Below are 16,629 nucleotides of genomic sequence, written 5' to 3'. Positions count from 1 at the left end.
GCACGCAAAACAAAAATAAAAAGCAAAATGGCTGCTTCGGTCTAGCCATTTAATGGGTGGCGCAATACGGTGCCACCCATTACGGCTAGACCGAAGCCGTAATGGGTGGCACCGGCTCGCCACCCAATACGGCTCGCCTTGCGCACTCTCTCCGCCCAATCAGAAGACCGGAACCTCCCTTTGGAAAAGCAGCAATAGCGGTTGTTCAGTTTGAGCTGGCGCAAAATGCACACAAAAAAAAAACAGCAACAAAACAAGCCCAAGAAGGCGGTGGTCAGCTGGCGGCTGCGTGCGCAGGAAGTCTGAACAGATTTTTCCTGTTGCAAGTAGTTTCGTGGCTCCCGTGGCGTTTTGAAAGCTTTTTTTTTTTTCCTTCCCTATTTACCGATTGCAATCAGTGTTAATAATTTGAGGGCAGATGCTTGATGGCCCAAAGATTCCTAAAATGTATTTTTCTGGAAATCAATTTTTCGCCTATTTTGTACCATTTTAGAACCCGGGTCCGCCCCCTTAACTTGGATTTGCATTCGTCTGCATTTTGTTTTTGTGTGATCTATGCTAGTTTTTATTCGAAAACTATGTGTAACGAAAACCTGGATATAAAGAAAAATTACATTCAGTTACATCCACGTTTATCTGTATTCGATTCGGTAATACTTGGGTATTGCACACTCCTAGATTTTCTCGTACTTATCCTGATATTTTTGTTTTTCTGCTGCTGCAGGTTTGGCCACGTCTTTCTTCAATGAGAAGAACCGCAACATGGCCCTGGACCTTGTGGAACTGATAACAGAAACCAAGCAGGAACTGCCGGACTGGCTAGCCTGCCTGGCCAAGGAAGTGCAGGCAGAGCAACGTTCCTCCAACCAGCGCCGCTTTGGTGGCTCTGGGGGACGCAGGTAACACCTTGTCCCTTTATCTCTACAGTGTAACTGAGCCGTGGCTCCATGCTTGCATGCAAACTGCTGATTTATTTGCATTTGTTAAAGGGAACCCGAGGCTATTAAAAAGGAATGTTTCTCAAAACGCTGGAGCAGGTGCAAAAGGCCAGTTTTTGCAGGGTTTGAGGCTTACACGAGGCAAGCTTACGGCTACTGACTAAAGCCTTAAACTGCACTCGGACTGCTAAGCAGAATAATATGACCGCTAGCAGCAAACAGTAACATATTTATTCAGTCTTTGTCATTTGAAGAGCTTGGTTCATTGGCACCTTTCCAAAGCTCGTCATTGTCCGTGCCATTTATTACTGCTTCAGACTTCAAGTTCTTGACGAGAGTCTCAAACAAATCTGCACGAAATGCATTCAAAATCTACACGTACAGAAGTGCCCCCTTATTGCACCTGAAACACATGCAGCCAGTAAACTTGCTAAACAACATTCCTCAGTACAGCCGATACCATCTATGCCATGGCGTGATTGTGATCCCACAGGATATGTTGATGATGACCTTCGTCGGCAGGACAGTAACCATCTAACCTGTTAATAACAAACTCGATAAGATGCCTGCTTAGTAAACAGCATGCTCGCTTATTGTATTTGTGAGCTGTGTGAATAAGGTGGAAGTGTCAAGTGGCTACTTCCTCTGAACTAAGTGTTGGACTCTCTAACTGGCTGCAATTTCTTTTTTCTTTTGTGCAGTTCCCGGTATTCCTCCGGTGGTTTTGGCAGCCGTGACTACCGTCAGTACGGCGGCAGCACAGGTCGCGATCGTCCCATGGGTGGACCTCCCATGGGAGGAGGTATGGGCGGCCGCAGCGGTGGGCCCGGCGGTTACGGCGGCGCACCCCAGTACGGCAGCTCGAGCAGCCAGTTTGTGGGCGGCTACCGGCCCAACAGTTACGGGGGCAACTACAGCAGCGCCTCCAATGACTGGTGGGGCAACTGAGGGGCGGCGCACTGCGAGGCCTCTCCCTCCACCAGCCAACACGCCTCCCCACGCCAGTTTCTCCTCCTCTTCTTCCACCCGTCAGTGCTGTCAGCGCATCTCCCTCCCCTCTCAACCACGACTGCTGTGCACGGCCTAGGCCGTTCTTCTTGAGCCAGTGGTGGGCGGCACATGAGAGAGAAAAAAAGAAGGCCCGCAACTTCGAGGCTAGAGCCAGAGTGTTTTTTATCGGTGCTGCACGACAGGGGCAACAAATGGAACTTTGGTATGGGAGAAAGGAAGGCTTGGGCCTTTTATTTGTCTCTCGATGATGCACGTATGTTGCAACGAGGCCTCATTGCCCCTGACATGCTGCCATCTCCCGCCCACCCTGTTTGTTGCCATCTCACTCAGCAGCTGTGATCCGTGTGTACTGCAGTGGCCATTGCCTCGGCCCTTGCTCTGTAGGCTTCGAGAAGCGACTACCCCTTTGTCGTGCTGAGGAAAGGGGGACCCCCCGAACATGTTTTTTCTGCGCTGACTCCTCTCTCTCATTCTTTTTTTTAAATTTTTTTTATTGCTGCGTTGCACCACCCGCTGCCGTCTAGGCATACACGTATATAGTCTTTTTATGTGTGCGTACTTGTAAGATAGCCCATCCCCTTTCCTGTTCAAAGCGGTGCGTGGACAGATTTGCTAAGGCACGTCACTCCACTTTTTACTTTCCCAAACCTCTCTGTTCTTGCTCATTATCAGTTTTTCTTTTTCTTCCTACTCCCATTTTCTGTCCTTGTTTAAGTCTGCATTCATCACTTTTACTTTTATTTGCCTCAAAGTGTGTAAAGTTTTTTTTTTTCTCCTCTTTTAGTATAGGTGCTAGCTATTGCAGCCTTGTTTTATGGGAAAAAGTCGCAGTACCTATTTTTGCAAATGAGACATCTGTCATCCTGTGCAGTCAGCAGCAAATTGCCATGCCTAGGCATTTTTGAAGTGCTGCTTTTGAAACATTTAGCACTGTTCTGGGGCACGAGGATGCTTTGTGGGAGCCTCTCCTGCCTGGGAAAGGGGTACTGCAGATTTTTTGGGCAGCAGTAGCAGCCAGTTTTTGCAGACCAATATTATATAACACGGCTGGCCACAAGAGAAGCTTGTTTCTAATTTTCTTTTTCTTTGTACCTGGAACACACATTGAAAAGGCAACTTTTTACACCAGGAAAGAACCTGAACATGCTCATTGGCATGTTACCAATAAAGGCATTTTTCTCAAATAGTCTGCCCACGTTCAGCATAGCCTTGCAACTGTGGATCTCATGGTCACAGTAATGCACTCTGTAAGACCCATTGCGCCCTTCGCTATTTCTTTGGGGGCCCTGTAAAAACTGGGCTCAATATTACTGCATATGGTTACTTGCACGTTGTCGGTATTAACGTGCTTCTTACACACTATTCCATAGTTTGTTCGGTTCCCTAGGCCGCATTATGAGTATGCGAATTCCGATGTTGTGGGCTTGTCTTCCATCTGAAATGCAAGGTTACGCTTCTCTTTATTTATTCTGTATGTGTGTTCTGGGTGTGCATGCCTATTGCATTTGTTAGTAATGTTCTGAGCTTCTGTGTTTTCCACTTGCAAGTCTTATGTGAGACTCTTCTTGGAAGGCATTGAATTCATTTTTTGTGCTCTAGGGTCATACGTCAGTAGCACGTCTTCACCACGTAATCCTGACCTACTGCATAGACTCGAGTTCCTGCTGCCGATTTGGCCTCAATGGTATGCACATATATTTAAAAAGTGAGTGAAGTGTTGAACTTCCGCCTACACCTTTTGAGATTCACATTGGCATGCATTGCTCCGTAGCTATGCTCCATAGCTACAAGTACGTACATCACTTTGCTGCATGATTGAAGTTCTAAGGAATCAAGAATACTACACGCGTAGCTTTATCAAGTACACATCGCCATTAAATCTCCCCGTGTACATCAGCTTACGCAACGATGGAAAGTCCTTGAGTCTCCATCCTTGCCTTGTTGATTGTGCACTTTTTGCACATTTTGTTATTTGCGATGTTCCAAAAGCAAGGTGTTGCAGCTTTCAGCTGCTGCTGTGTGGTTCCATTTTTTAAAATTTTCAATCAAGTTGCGAGGCTCCTGTGTCTACTGTAGGAGTTAAGCGATTAACTGACTTGAGGTAACCACGTTTGTGCTTCGAGCAGAACATAGTGATGCAAGCATTGAATATTTACTCAAACAATGCAGGAATGGATGGAATGCTATCATAAACCAGTTACCCAGTGTGCCAGGAGTGTACACTGTGCGACCAAGAGGCACCTCTCAATGTGCCAGAAATGCTTTATTAATAATCTTGCGCTCTACGCGGTCACTTGTAAGCCACACATAGTCATGTCTTGTGCTTCGAAAGCTGTTATCTTTTTTGGATGCTGGTGCATATGCTCCTGTTAATTTTTTTTTTCTTGGTGCAGCGCAGTTACCCTCCTTTAGGGACACTTAACTTTCACCTGCTTCTTCAACATTTGCCAGAGGCTGTGAGAGAGCTTGTTACAAGAGGACTGTTTCAACAGTCGGAGAAATGAAACTGGCTCTCCTTGTGCCTCTAGTGTTGCGAGCACACTTCGGAAAAACTAGAAAAAAAACCTGGTACCTGCATTATGCTAGTGGACAAACGTGCACGAGGTTCCAGTGTGATAGATGTTCCTTGCATTCTTTTTCTTAGACTTTTATGTAGCATTTTATAGGTGTCTTGTTTCCAGTGCTGCTCTGTGGCTGTGCACCTTTTTTGTGTGTGTTTAGTGTGCTCTAACAGTGTTGTGGGCCTCTCGTAATCGAGACTTGCGCTGTGAGCGAGGCAGGTGCCCACATAGTACAGTCAGCACACTCCAGAGGGACACAACACCTACAAGCTTGTGTGTTTGGGGTGCCAAGACTTGTGGTGCAAGTGTGCGGCACATCCGTCAGGCACGCCTTGCCTGCCAGAAAGTGCGCTGTATCCAAGGCGACCGACCTACCGTAAGTCGGAATGATGGAGGGAGGAAGAAGGTCCCAGTTAGGTTGCAGTGAGGGTCTCTGAGCTTGGCATTTCTGGGGGACCTTATTCCCACTCCTATGTTGAAGGGTGGAGAGAGTCGGCGGAGATTTATCTCGTAGATTTGCTGTTTTTCTTCTTTCGTTTTTTTGCTAGGTGTACAGTAAAGCTAGGAATTTTTTAAATTGGCAAAATGAACAAAGCTTGTATGTACGTCTGAGTGGTGCAGACTTCAAGGTAGCTGCATTTTGGCATTCGAAGGGTTGAAGGGATGATTTGTTCAAACTGCAAGGTTAGAAATGGGGTGCTGACTGTAGTTGACTTACAACTTTTGTTTCCCTTTTTGCCAAGAGCTCTGCCGCACGTGGTCGAGGGGCTCAGGTGGTAAACTTGTTGAAAAGCAAGTATAGCTTTAATTTTGTTTTTCAACCTTTGATGTGTCTAAATTATGACTTAATTCCACAAGGCATAGTGACTGAGTGAAAGTGTTTTTTGAGAGAAAAGGTTTAGGGGCTGGGTTGGGGGAGGAAAAAAAAAACTCGTTCTGTCCGTCGATGCGACATGACGCATCAGAGCAGAGACCTTCCGTGGCCAAAGAAAAAAAAAAACGATCCACGCGCACACTAAGGCGGCGTCTTTCTTTTAATTTTTTTATGGCCAGGACAAGCAGGTTTCTCCTTCTGCAAAGAGGAGGGGGGCTAGGGACCATGACAGTGGGGAAGTATTCCCGGGGCTGCGCTTATGTACACACACACGTACCCCTCTCTTCCTTTGGGTTTTTTATTCCTTTCCGGACTAGTGCTGTCTCGTGGCGGATGACTGGAAAGTGGGTGGGGGCTGGAAGAATGTGGGCTAGCTCTGCAACAGTTGCCCCTCTTCCACGGAAGCTTGTCGAGAGCCAGGAAGCGGTCTGTTGGCTTTGCTAGCTTGGACTATCAACTTGTCACTGCAGCAACTACAGCTCTTAGCGTCTCATCTGGCAGTGCTGCCATGACCGAAGCATTTGTTGCTCTGCAGTCAGCACAGTGGAGTGTCTGACTGGTTACGTGGGAGTTCCGACTCCCACGTAACCCGAGCTCTGGATAGTCTTCAGGGGGATGTGTGGGGGAGCTGTTCGTTTATGGAGGAGTGCTGTTGGTTGGGGTGTTTTGAGGGGGGGAGCCACATGCTGCACGCTTGTTTGACTTGACTCTGCATTCAAGGCAAATGGGTTCCTAGGGATCACTGCTGTTGTTTGCAACCTCATTTAGCAAGAAAATTCCCATCCTCCTCTTTGTAATATATGTATGTACGTCACTGCGCCTTCATTCGTGCAGGTGGTCACGTGTCGCCTTCGTGCGGTTGTATGTATGTATATATTATATATATATGTATGGCCCAAACAGCCTGCAGGTAATTTTTTCATTGCATTCTCACTGGGTGGTTCCAATATTTTTTTCTCCCTTGTCTGCCATCAAGTCTGTGATCACGCGATGAGGAAGCTTCGTTTGCTGCCATGTGCAGGGAGGAATGGGAGATTGCGTTCTAGATTAAGTGGAATGCCACGTCAAACCCACATTAGTATGGCTTTTGCTGGTTGGGTCCAGTGACGAACTGATGCAACTCTCTCGGAGAGTGGTGTTCCAAGCCGTGATGAGCAGAGTGTTTTCGATCTAGTCTTCGCCCTTCCTGTTTGGCAAGGGGCTGTGGCCTTGCTTTGTGGAAAGCTGTGCCTTTTGGGTCAAGGCGTCTTCTGAAAATTGCATCTTTGTCAATTTCCTTAGCCCCTTTGCGTCGGTGATCTTTAGCAGCTACTTCAGTAGTCACGGGACTCGCCCGTATTTATTACCTGATATTTGAAGCATTCTTTTTTCTTTCTTTCATTCGGCGCTGTGCAGGCCACAATTTGCACTGCAGAATTTATTTTCCTTTAGTTGTGTGAGGGGCTGTAGTAGTGAGACGCGCGCGAATGGTTGTGTTGAGAAGGAGGCAAGAGCGCACTTCCATCGACCATCGCTGGTGCATTATGGTCATTTTCGCTCTTCGATGCCAAGAATGTGCCTTATCTATTGCTTGAGAGTTGGTGTGCTACTGGAAGGACTTTGGAACCTTGCGGTCTTTCGATGGCAAAGGCGCCTACTCCCCACCTTTTGTTTTACCATCATTTGTGTTCCTCGTAACTCTGGGCGCACCTGTACATTCAGTCCATCAGTGGGAGAGGGGAAAGAGGTCTCATTGACAGCGACTCTGTCACAACGCCCACATCACATAATTTATACACAAGTTGAAGGTTCATTCAATCTATGGCGGATGTTTTCACCGGAGTAACAACTTGTGCCTGCATATTTGCCTGCTGGTACACCTGTGGGACGTTGTACATAACACAAACTGGAAATGAGTGTGCGAGACAGCCTTGTCTTGTGCGACAGTGAGCAGGAGGTGCGTATGTGATGTGGCTCCCAATGTTTCATTCCTCTCTACGATATGATGCCACCAGCTAATCACTGGGCATCATTTTGAGAAAAGCATACTTGGCACTTTGCTTGGAATGCACAATGGAAAGTACAATACCAGGTGGAATTACCTTTCGTAAGGCAGTGTTTTTATTCGGGATGTCTGGTACGGTGGGTTGGGGCAGTCAAGACACTGGGGTTGGGTAGGCAGTTCGCGCAAGTTCACGTTACTGCTTTTAAAGATTGTTTCCGGTACGAGGTCGCAAAAAACACTGCCAGAATTTGTGGGTTTAAGTACCAATACATTTTAGCCTAGGCTAAAAAGTTGCTTCCTCTGGTGGTTTTCCGTTCCAGATTCCTTCTTTGCGGTTGTTTCTTTGTTCTTTACTTGCGGAACTTAAACATGCGTCAGCCTTGGGAGGTTCCATTGCCAAACTCCCTCTCGGTCCTGGCGTTAAGTGAGGGGAAGACGCCGACAAACTCAAATTTCTTTAAGCCGGAGGTCTCTGCGTTTCGGCGGTGACAGCACGGGAAAAATACTGTTCACCTGAGAACAAATGACCGAAGCACATAGCACTTTTTACTCGCGGCAAAAAGTAATAGATGTAGCGTTTTCCTTCGTGTGGAAGGCGCGCTATTCCCAACTTCTTCGCGCTTGTGCGAAAAAAAACGGTTTCGAAGGACAAACGGCGCGCTTGTTTCCTTAAACGAGAGAACAATTGGACATCCCGCCGATCGTGGCTCGACAAAATGTAGTCTGGTCAAACGAAATAAAACGATGAAGGCATGCCGGGCGGGCCTGGCGATTTCGCGAAGTACACACAAGTTTAAAAACAGGCTGACTCCTGTACTCCAGATTCTTTTGTAGTCTTGTCTTTTTGCCTTTTGGGTATAGCAAAAGCATGTTTTTGATTTGTAACCGTACGTGGGGAGGATTGTTTGGCCCTGAGTTTCTGGGCGTTTTTATTGTCAATGCATTAATGTGACTTGTTCCAAAACCGAGAAATAAAAAAAAAAATTGGTAGTCACACACGCGCACGCAACTGTCTTTGTCTCTTTTGAGTGGTGGCCTTGCTTCATCGGTAGTTGAAGTAAGCCATGTCCTTTCGCTGGTTGTGCCTGTACCAGTAGCCGACACCGAAGCCAATGACGATGGAACCCATGATGCAGAAGGTAATCGCAAAGCCCAGTGTATGCGCGCTGTACAGGTGAGGCGCTCCGCGACCACTGGTAGCCGCGTTGTCGATGGTCCATGGGTCGCTGCCGTGTGGGAACTTCATGTTGTTCATGTGTTTGGCGAACTCGTCCGGACACTCGAGGCTGTGGCCACTGACCACTTCTTGCACGGCGTTCTTGGGCGCCGGCTGATCCACGAGGCTCTCGCACTTAGTTGTGTCCTTGTTCCAGGCACAGTACGGGTCCTGGAGCCCGACGCACTGGGTGCAAGTGCGCACCGTCCAGTTGCAGTTGTCGAGTGGCACAGACACAAGCTCGTGGTACGTGGTCACTAGAAGAGTGACCAAGCCGGGTCGTCGCACGATTTTCAGGTCCAAGACAGGGTCCTCTCCGGGGAAGACTATGATGTCCTCGATGACAACAGTCGAAATGGAGTTCTGGCCGACGTTGATGGCCTTGATGACGTGACCGTGGCTAGTGCCGATGAAGAACACATCGTAGCGCTTCCCGTTTACGGTGCGTACCTGCGGGTCGATCCAGAGGCTGGTGTAGTGGTAGTCGAACCCCACGTGTGCCAACATGGGTTCGCTGAGGTAGTTGTGCACCTCGTTGTGGGACAGCGGGCTGTTATTCTGGAAGAACTGTGTCTCGTTGCCGACAACGGTTGGCTGAGTCGGGCACTTCTCGCGGCCGGGCTTCCCGTCGTTGATGTTGGCGATCAGGTCGTCCACGCCGAAGGCACATACGGCCGACCCTCTGAAGGGGCTGCCTTGAATCCGGAAGAGTGCGTAGAACACGAACGCCTTGTTCCAGCGGGTCATGATCGGGCTGACGGCCGCGACGTCAGTGAAGACGAACGGGTTGGTGCCGTTCAGCGAACAGTGAAGCCGGACCTTCTGCAGCGTGGTCCACATGAAGTCGTGCGGTGGGGCGCCGCCAGGGTCGTTGACGCACACCCGGGCCACCGTGGCCGAGGTGCGAGGACCGCAGTGGTCTTTCTCGGGCGCAGTCTCCGTGAGGAAGAAGTAAGCGTGCTCGTCGAACGCGAACGCACCCACGAACTCTGCGTCGGCGGCCAACTGCGTCGCGTCCTCTGGCCTGGTCCGCAGGGGCCGCGCCGCCAGCACGGCGGGTGTCTTGGGTACGCCGGCTCGTGCCGACAGGCCAGCGATCTGCCTGTTGCTGACGAACAGCACCGCTGCGCTACTGTTGCGGTCCTGCGGGCTGATGGCCTGGCCGTCCACGTCCGTCTTCCATGTGTAGTTGCGATGCACAGGGTCGTACTTGTACTCGCGGCAGCGCGGCGAGTACGCGTTCGTGCCGCACACGAGGAGGCTCTGCGGCGAGAGGTGCCGCGCCACGCGGATGAAGTTGGCACAGTTGAGGTCGGTCGGCACTGCTTGGTCTGTGCACACGGGGTTGCTCGAGCCGGACGCCGGCCAGCTGATGTTGCCTGCCTGCGAGGTTTTTGGGCGCGTTATCTACAGCCGCGTGTGGAACACAGTAGAACCGCATACATGCGGGCCTCGATGATGCGTAATCCCGGATAAAGCGTAGCTGAAGCCGGATACGCGTGAAGCTTGCAAAATGTTCGCGCTACACTTTTCCTGGCTGGGAGGTTCTCTTCCAGCGGCCCCGTGAAAAGGGTTTTAGAACTGTTCTGCTGCATGTGACACCTGGCGCTGTTCTAGTAGTTGATGGCAAACCTATTCGACTATACTGGCGTGGTACGCTTGGCTGGACATCCAGGGGTGGGACTCCTGCGCCAATTGCGCCATTTTAATACTACCGCAGATTCATGCGCCAAACAAAAAATTGACCGAAATTGCGCCACGCTGCGCCAGAACGGTTTCGGCATGTGTGCTCCGGCAGTGGTCGTGAACAGCGAGCGGATTCCTTCTCCGAAAAAGAGTGCGGCCGTTCACATTCCGCGCGACGGCGCTGTCGGAACGGCCAGGGCGGCTGTATTATTGTGTACTATAGAATACGGTTGAGTGGGCCGAACGGCGCGGCGCTCCCTAGCGGAGACGCAAAATAACGAAAATCGGGCCTAGGGCACTGCGAGCGAACGATATTGGGGAGGCGCACGCTGCCGTGAGTTCAGCTGGCGGCCGTCTCTGTCCCCAGGGCCAGTATACCGTAAAAATATTCCAATCTGTCTTTATGCCCACATCGGCGAGGCCTGAGACATTTTGACATCGTGAAAGGCTAATTGCGGATTTGGAATAAAAAGTTGCAGGCGAAGCATCGGTTGCGATAGCAATTTAGTAGACAGCTTACGAAGTAAAGATAGTAACTAAATTAACAAGCATGGTGCCACGCGAACGCAAGCAAACATGAACATGTTTCACTCGATGACCGCCGAAACTGGCTGTCTAAACGCTGGAGTGAGGAAGCAGCGAGCGAATTGACCTTTGTGCTGCCTCTCGCTTCAACTCTAGTTAAGCGGTGAAAAAACAGCGTGCACAAAGCTATGAGCACTCGCACTCTGTTCCCATCGCAGATCGCTTCCAAGATAGGGCCCGCGCCATACTCGGCAGTCGCCGGAGAACGCTCCCCTCCCCCCACGGTGCCTTGCGCGCGACCGAAAACGACGCACTTCCCCCCTTGCGCGCGCGAAACTGAGGAGTGCGACTGTTTTCACAACAAATTCGTGCAGGGGCGGGGCCTCGCCTCGATGACGTATCACCATTTTCTTTTTTTTCCTCTTTGGCGGCGCGGTCGGTTCCGCCGCGGTCCCTTGCGCCGACGCGAAGCGGTGGTCGTTGGGGTGTTGCGGAGCGCAGCGTAGCAACACCCCAATTAAAGGAATACTGCTCCAGTCAGGTAACTGCTCCCTCCCTGATAGTGAGATTATATTTGGATCATCAAAACAATGATGCGTTATTTTAGGAATACCATCGATCCCTTAACAGCAGCCACAGTTGTGCCTAGTCACACCGCAAAACAGAGAGGTAGAAAAAAAAAAAAAGGAAATTGTGATACTTCATCGTGGCGAGGCCCCGCCCCTGCACGGATTTGTTGTGAAAACAGTCGAGACTGAACCGCCATCGTCGGCTCACCCTCGCGCGCTTTCACTTGCGCATACAGCATACGCTGCCAGATGGCGGAGATTGACATAGCCACAAGAAACGGATATTATAGCCCAAATGTCGCCAACCATGCAGTCGGGCCTCGGTAGCTTGTAGCCAAAAAGTAGCCATCATTTCTGCTAGCATAAAGTTGCAATAAAATGAGTCATGGAAACAAACTAGTAACATTTTTGTATTTAAAAGTTAAAGTGCTATTTGAGGACATCAAATACACGGCCAAACCATGTGTTTGACTAGACAAACACATGGTTTGTTTAGTCACAGCACAGCAGGAAAAGTTAAAAAAAATATCACAAATGGAAGTATCAAGCACACGCCCATGTAACGTGGCTGACTAAATAGGTAAAACACACAGAACAAAAAATATCACATACAAATCATTCACCATGCTGTCCCAGTGGCTAAGGTATAAAATTAACCGAAGCTCTACGGTACAGTGTCCCTCATATCACATTTTGAAGGTTAAGAATTGTATAAACACCACCAAATGTCACATAATTTGATTATACTGATGCTGATGATGATCGTATGGTGCTCTTAATTCCCTCTGTAACGGGCGGATGTAGAAATGCGATCCTAGCACAAAAGTACAAAAGCTATCGCATCGTGCCTCGCCATGGACACACATGTGGAAACCAACAGAAAAAGGTTGCACCAACAGCAAACGTACCGCGAGTCTTGAAACACGATTTTTTTACGATTTCTGATCCACATAACAGTGTAGCCAAAAAAGAGCCACATAGCCAACACAGCCAAACAAAACTTTAAGTAGACCAACTTGGCTACAAATAGCCCAATCTGGCAACACTGAGCATACGACGCGCGGCGACAATGTTGTCGCCCCTGGGCTTTATCGGAATATCACGGCGACGACGACGCCATAAATGCGCCTGGAGTGTCCATATAATTGATATCGCAATAAACAGATTGGAATAGCTTTACGTTATACCAACCCAGGGTTGACTGCGGCTCTCTGGGTCTGCGGTAACATGTGCATGGTGACCAAGAAATTGTTAGCGCGTCGATTGCACCACATAATTTGAGAACATGTTCAGCTATCATCATGAGCATTGGTGCGGGAGTATATAGTTCGATTGTAGTTACACTGAGGTTTTCGGCTTTATACAGGAAAACAAACGCCGTGCCGGCGCTCGACCCACTCTTCCATATTCTAGTACGCTATAGCTACAAAGCGTGCTTCTACTACGCCATTTGTGTTGGTTTATTCTGTTTCATCGTGGTTTCGAAGTGTGCTGCCATATTCCATTATTCAACCAAAATTCAGATTGGCCTGCTCCAAAATGAAATTTACTCTGCTCCAAGTTGCTCCAATCTGCTCCCAAACGCAATTTTACTTGCTCCAAAAATTGCTCTGAAATGACTTTGGGCAGTCCCACCCCTGGACATCTAATCATCGCTCAAGAGTGGGCAACAGAGAAGCGATCGAAAGAAAGTATAACTGTGGTTTCAACATGGTACACGCTTAAAATAAACGCTGCGGTCTTAACCGCGACCAGCTTATGTGACCTAGTTCCGCTCGGCGGTTAACGCACTGACCATGTCCATACTGTCGTCCTTCATTGTGCAATAATGTGTCCAAACTCGAGTACCGTGTGATGGCGTGGGTATACACGCCTTCGCAACAGTGTTCCCGCTACTGGATCCTTAGGAGCCTTCGCTGTGCTATAAAATTGAAAAAAGGAAAATTAAGTTCATGCAGTCGCGTCAACTGTTTTTTTTTTCTTTTAGTTTCATACGAAATTGCAGGGTCAAATATGCACGTATTAACTAGTACTTCATTTTTAGCTCTCGCGGGCCTCTTGGCGCGCTCACTCGCCATTCAGGTACTCCCCGGGAACGTACGGGCAGAAGAAGACACTGCCAGGACTTACTGTCCTAACCTAAACTTTATACTTGCTAACATTGAAACAAGAGTCATTCGTTGTCTACTATCACTGAGAAATGCGCCATTTCATGCTTGTTTTCTCGCCTTGACCTGGATCAATCTGGAGGATAGCGCTTCACGCCATGCGGACCATTGCAAATGTCTTGCCAATTTGCTTTCTCTATCTTTCGGTTAGCAATGCTCGTCTAAGGCCCGCGTCTAGAGCGACCCCGAGCGTAGCGCGCACCGCGAGATCTCCGAGACAATGCCCCGGGATTTCTCGTACTCTGGAGGAAAACTGGAAATCCGCGCGGATTACGCGGTTGCAGAAATGCTGGTGCTTAGCACCAGCAGAAAAGCATCGAAACATCGAGGCACTTGTACTCTCGGAAGGAACAGACAGCGCGTGGCGAGAGCAGCCCGCAGTCCTTGCATCGAAAAGGGACGCCCTGCGCTTGCACGACCTCGGTAACAGCACAGCAAGAACAGCAGTACGTGAAAAGCATCTGAAAAGCGGATCTGGTGATCATCAGAACCATCAGATTCTTTCTCGTGTATGTGGAGGCTGCTCATACCGCGGGCAGAACCACCACGGCTGTTGTTGGCCCACGTGACAACATCGTGCGTCATCACGAAGCAGTCCCATCCCCCACCGACGCTGAAGTTCTCGCCATAACACCATAACAGAAGCCATTGGCCTTCCCTCCCTTGACACAGACAATTACTGTTCGCAGCGATAGCCGAAGTACCCTACGGGCATTCGAATCCAACCGCTCACCTCCAAGCGACAATAGCTTCCTACATGCAGACTCACCCCTCCCTACACGTCCTGCTGGAGTGGGTACCTGGTCAACCGGGGGGTCCCGGGTAATGAGCAAGCTGATACCCTAGCTCGTGAAACCTGTACACCGGGCACCCCCATATCATGGACGGACACTTATTTCCCGAGGGCGCAGCGGGCCGAGCACCGAAAGCGTCGTCGCGCGCACCCTCGATCGAAGTACTGCGTCAGGACGCGCGTACCCTCCCTCCCCCGCACCGTTCCATGTCCCGTCATGATGTTTCCCTCATCAGGCAGGCCCTTCCCAATGATGTCATCCAGCACCGCATTGATCAGCCTCGCGGCCGCCCACCCTGCCAGATGTGTGGGGGCCACCCCGACGCTCTCTACACATACTTGATATGCCCCCATGCACGCTCATCACCATTCCACCGCGCCTCTCGCAACGCTACTTGGGAAAGCTGGACCAAGGCCCCACGGTATACGCGGCCAGCGCTCTGGCCTTGCCTAGTTTCTCACATCCTTCTCATTCAAGGGGTCACGCCCGCACTTCACCTCCTGCACATTCATTATCACCGGTTGTACCAATAGAATGGCGATGCGGACGAAGCATCGCCGCAAATAAATAGCGTTTTCTTCTTTCTGGCGTCACCCTCTGCGGTGGCTCAGGTGGCTATGGCGTTCTGCTATATTCGGCACGAGATCGCAGTTTCGGTATCCGGCCGCATTTTAAATCTAGAAACGTACGTGCACCGCTTCTTGCGCGCACGTTAAAGAGCCCACGTGGTGGTAGACGTCCGCGTAGCGCGCTGCAGGTGAGGACTAAAGTGTCAACCGTGACTCGGGGCTAAATGTGTCCAGTCACTACTTTTGCACTCATCATCAACAAGCCCAAACTGTCACTTTAGTGGAGCCCAAGTGGTCGAAATTAATCCAAAGCCTTCGACTGCGGTGTCCCCCGTATCCCAATTCTGGAATTAAGGAAGAGATGATACTCGATCCTTGCGATATAAACCAGTCACAAAGTGCGCAACGCCGAGGCGCCGAGTTCTAGGCGAGCAATTTCTAGGCTCAGTGCACCATTGGGTCTCGGTCTCACCTGATCTAGCGTGTGAATGCTGAGGTTGTAGAGGTAGTTCCTGCCCCCGACGAGCACATAGTCTCCGTCAAGAAGGAGAAGCCTCAGGTACTCTCCCGGCACGGCGGTTATGTTGTCGGCGGGGAACACTCGAACCAGCTGGTGCGGGTACTCCTCGATGAACAGTTTGGGCTCGAGCTGACGCTCCCAGGTGGCCGTCGCCAGCGGAACGAGAGCCGCCGCGACCAAGAACGGCCAGAGGGTGCTCGACGCGGCACGCATGTCTCTACTTACGCCTTGGCTTCTTTTTCACGATGCCTGCAGGGTTGTCGCCATAAGATGCGCGGCCATCGCACGCCGGTGCTGCCACCACGTTAATCAGATGCTCCTCGTCGTCGTCTTTATTGGGAGAGTAAAGGAGGGCTTTTCGACTCTTCGAATATCCCCCCTTAGTGGAGCGTGCTGTTTCTCTTAGGAAGAGATGCGGGAAAGGCAGGTCATCTGTTTGCTTGCCAACGTACTCTCCCGAATCTTCCTTGTGTGATTCTTGTACGATTTTACGAATGTTTTGTCAGGTTTTACGAAAAATAAATTCTGTTTGCGAAAGAGTTTCGTTCGTCGGGCTCTGACCATACCCTTGGAGGCGTTCCGATTGTGGAAGGACACAGCTATGAGCAAGTTAATTCAGACAATTTCCTAAAGTAGGCGAAATGAAACTAGGACATTTGCAGGCACAACTTGGAATCGGCTAGTTCAAGACGGGGGTAATTGGAGGGCGCAGGAAGCTGCCTTCATACTGCAGTGGACAAAAAAAAAAAAAAAAAAAAAGCTCAAGGGCACTAAGTGATCCCTACGTGGATGAATGCGAAAGCACCGCGGTCACGTCAGCAGAAGCGCCGCGACGTGACCAACGGTGTTAGTCACAAGGTGCGCACAACGCAAGGTCGTGGGTTCGACTCCCACGATAGTTGAAGGTACGACTTCCACCGAAGGTCGTGGGTTCGTGTGTCTTAACTCTACCTTAATTAACTGCGCCTTGACACCAAAGGTCGTGCGTTCGACTGCCACCGAAGGTCGTGAGTTTTAGTGCCTTTCTTAATTAACTTCGCCCTGCTTAACACTAAATGTCAAGGGTTCGTAATCATTTCGGACATCGTGGTCACGCCAACGCCGACAAGTACGCCGGATTTTTCGCCCCATTAGCCATATATGCTTTCGCATTAAAAAAAAAAAGTTCATGATATCCTACAAAAGATGTGTACTGAGGGCAAACTTTCTCTACA

At 49.8% G+C, this 16,629-nt stretch overlaps 2 protein-coding genes across 3 annotated transcripts in view; one reads left to right on the top strand and one right to left on the bottom strand.

Moving 5' to 3' along the window:
* Positions 1–8,372, top strand: part of LOC119441731 (putative ATP-dependent RNA helicase Pl10) — a 66,473-nt gene extending 58,101 nt beyond the window's left edge. For both annotated transcript variants that reach the window (XM_037706339.2, XM_037706338.2), the window contains exons 13-14: positions 725–899; positions 1,640–8,372. In XM_037706339.2, the coding sequence (XP_037562267.1) occupies positions 725–899; positions 1,640–1,886 (422 nt within the window). In that variant the 3' untranslated portion in view covers positions 1,887–8,372. The remainder of the gene's footprint in view (positions 1–724; positions 900–1,639) is intronic.
* A 2-nt stretch (positions 8,373–8,374) lies between these two features.
* Positions 8,375–15,628, bottom strand: LOC119441732 (semaphorin-1A). Its single transcript, XM_037706340.2, has 2 exons — positions 15,368–15,628; positions 8,375–9,967 (listed from the first exon to the last, which is right to left on the bottom strand). The coding sequence occupies exons 1-2, from the start codon at positions 15,626–15,628 to the stop codon at positions 8,411–8,413; spliced, it is 1,818 nt and encodes a 605-aa protein (XP_037562268.1). The 3' UTR covers positions 8,375–8,410.
* Positions 15,629–16,629: the final 1,001 nt, after the last annotated feature.

The sequence above is a fragment of the Dermacentor silvarum genome, chromosome 2 (genome assembly GCF_013339745.2).
Source record: "Dermacentor silvarum isolate Dsil-2018 chromosome 2, BIME_Dsil_1.4, whole genome shotgun sequence".
Classification (NCBI taxonomy): Eukaryota; Metazoa; Arthropoda; class Arachnida; order Ixodida; family Ixodidae; genus Dermacentor; species Dermacentor silvarum.
This window is presented reverse-complemented; position numbering and strand designations above follow the sequence as displayed.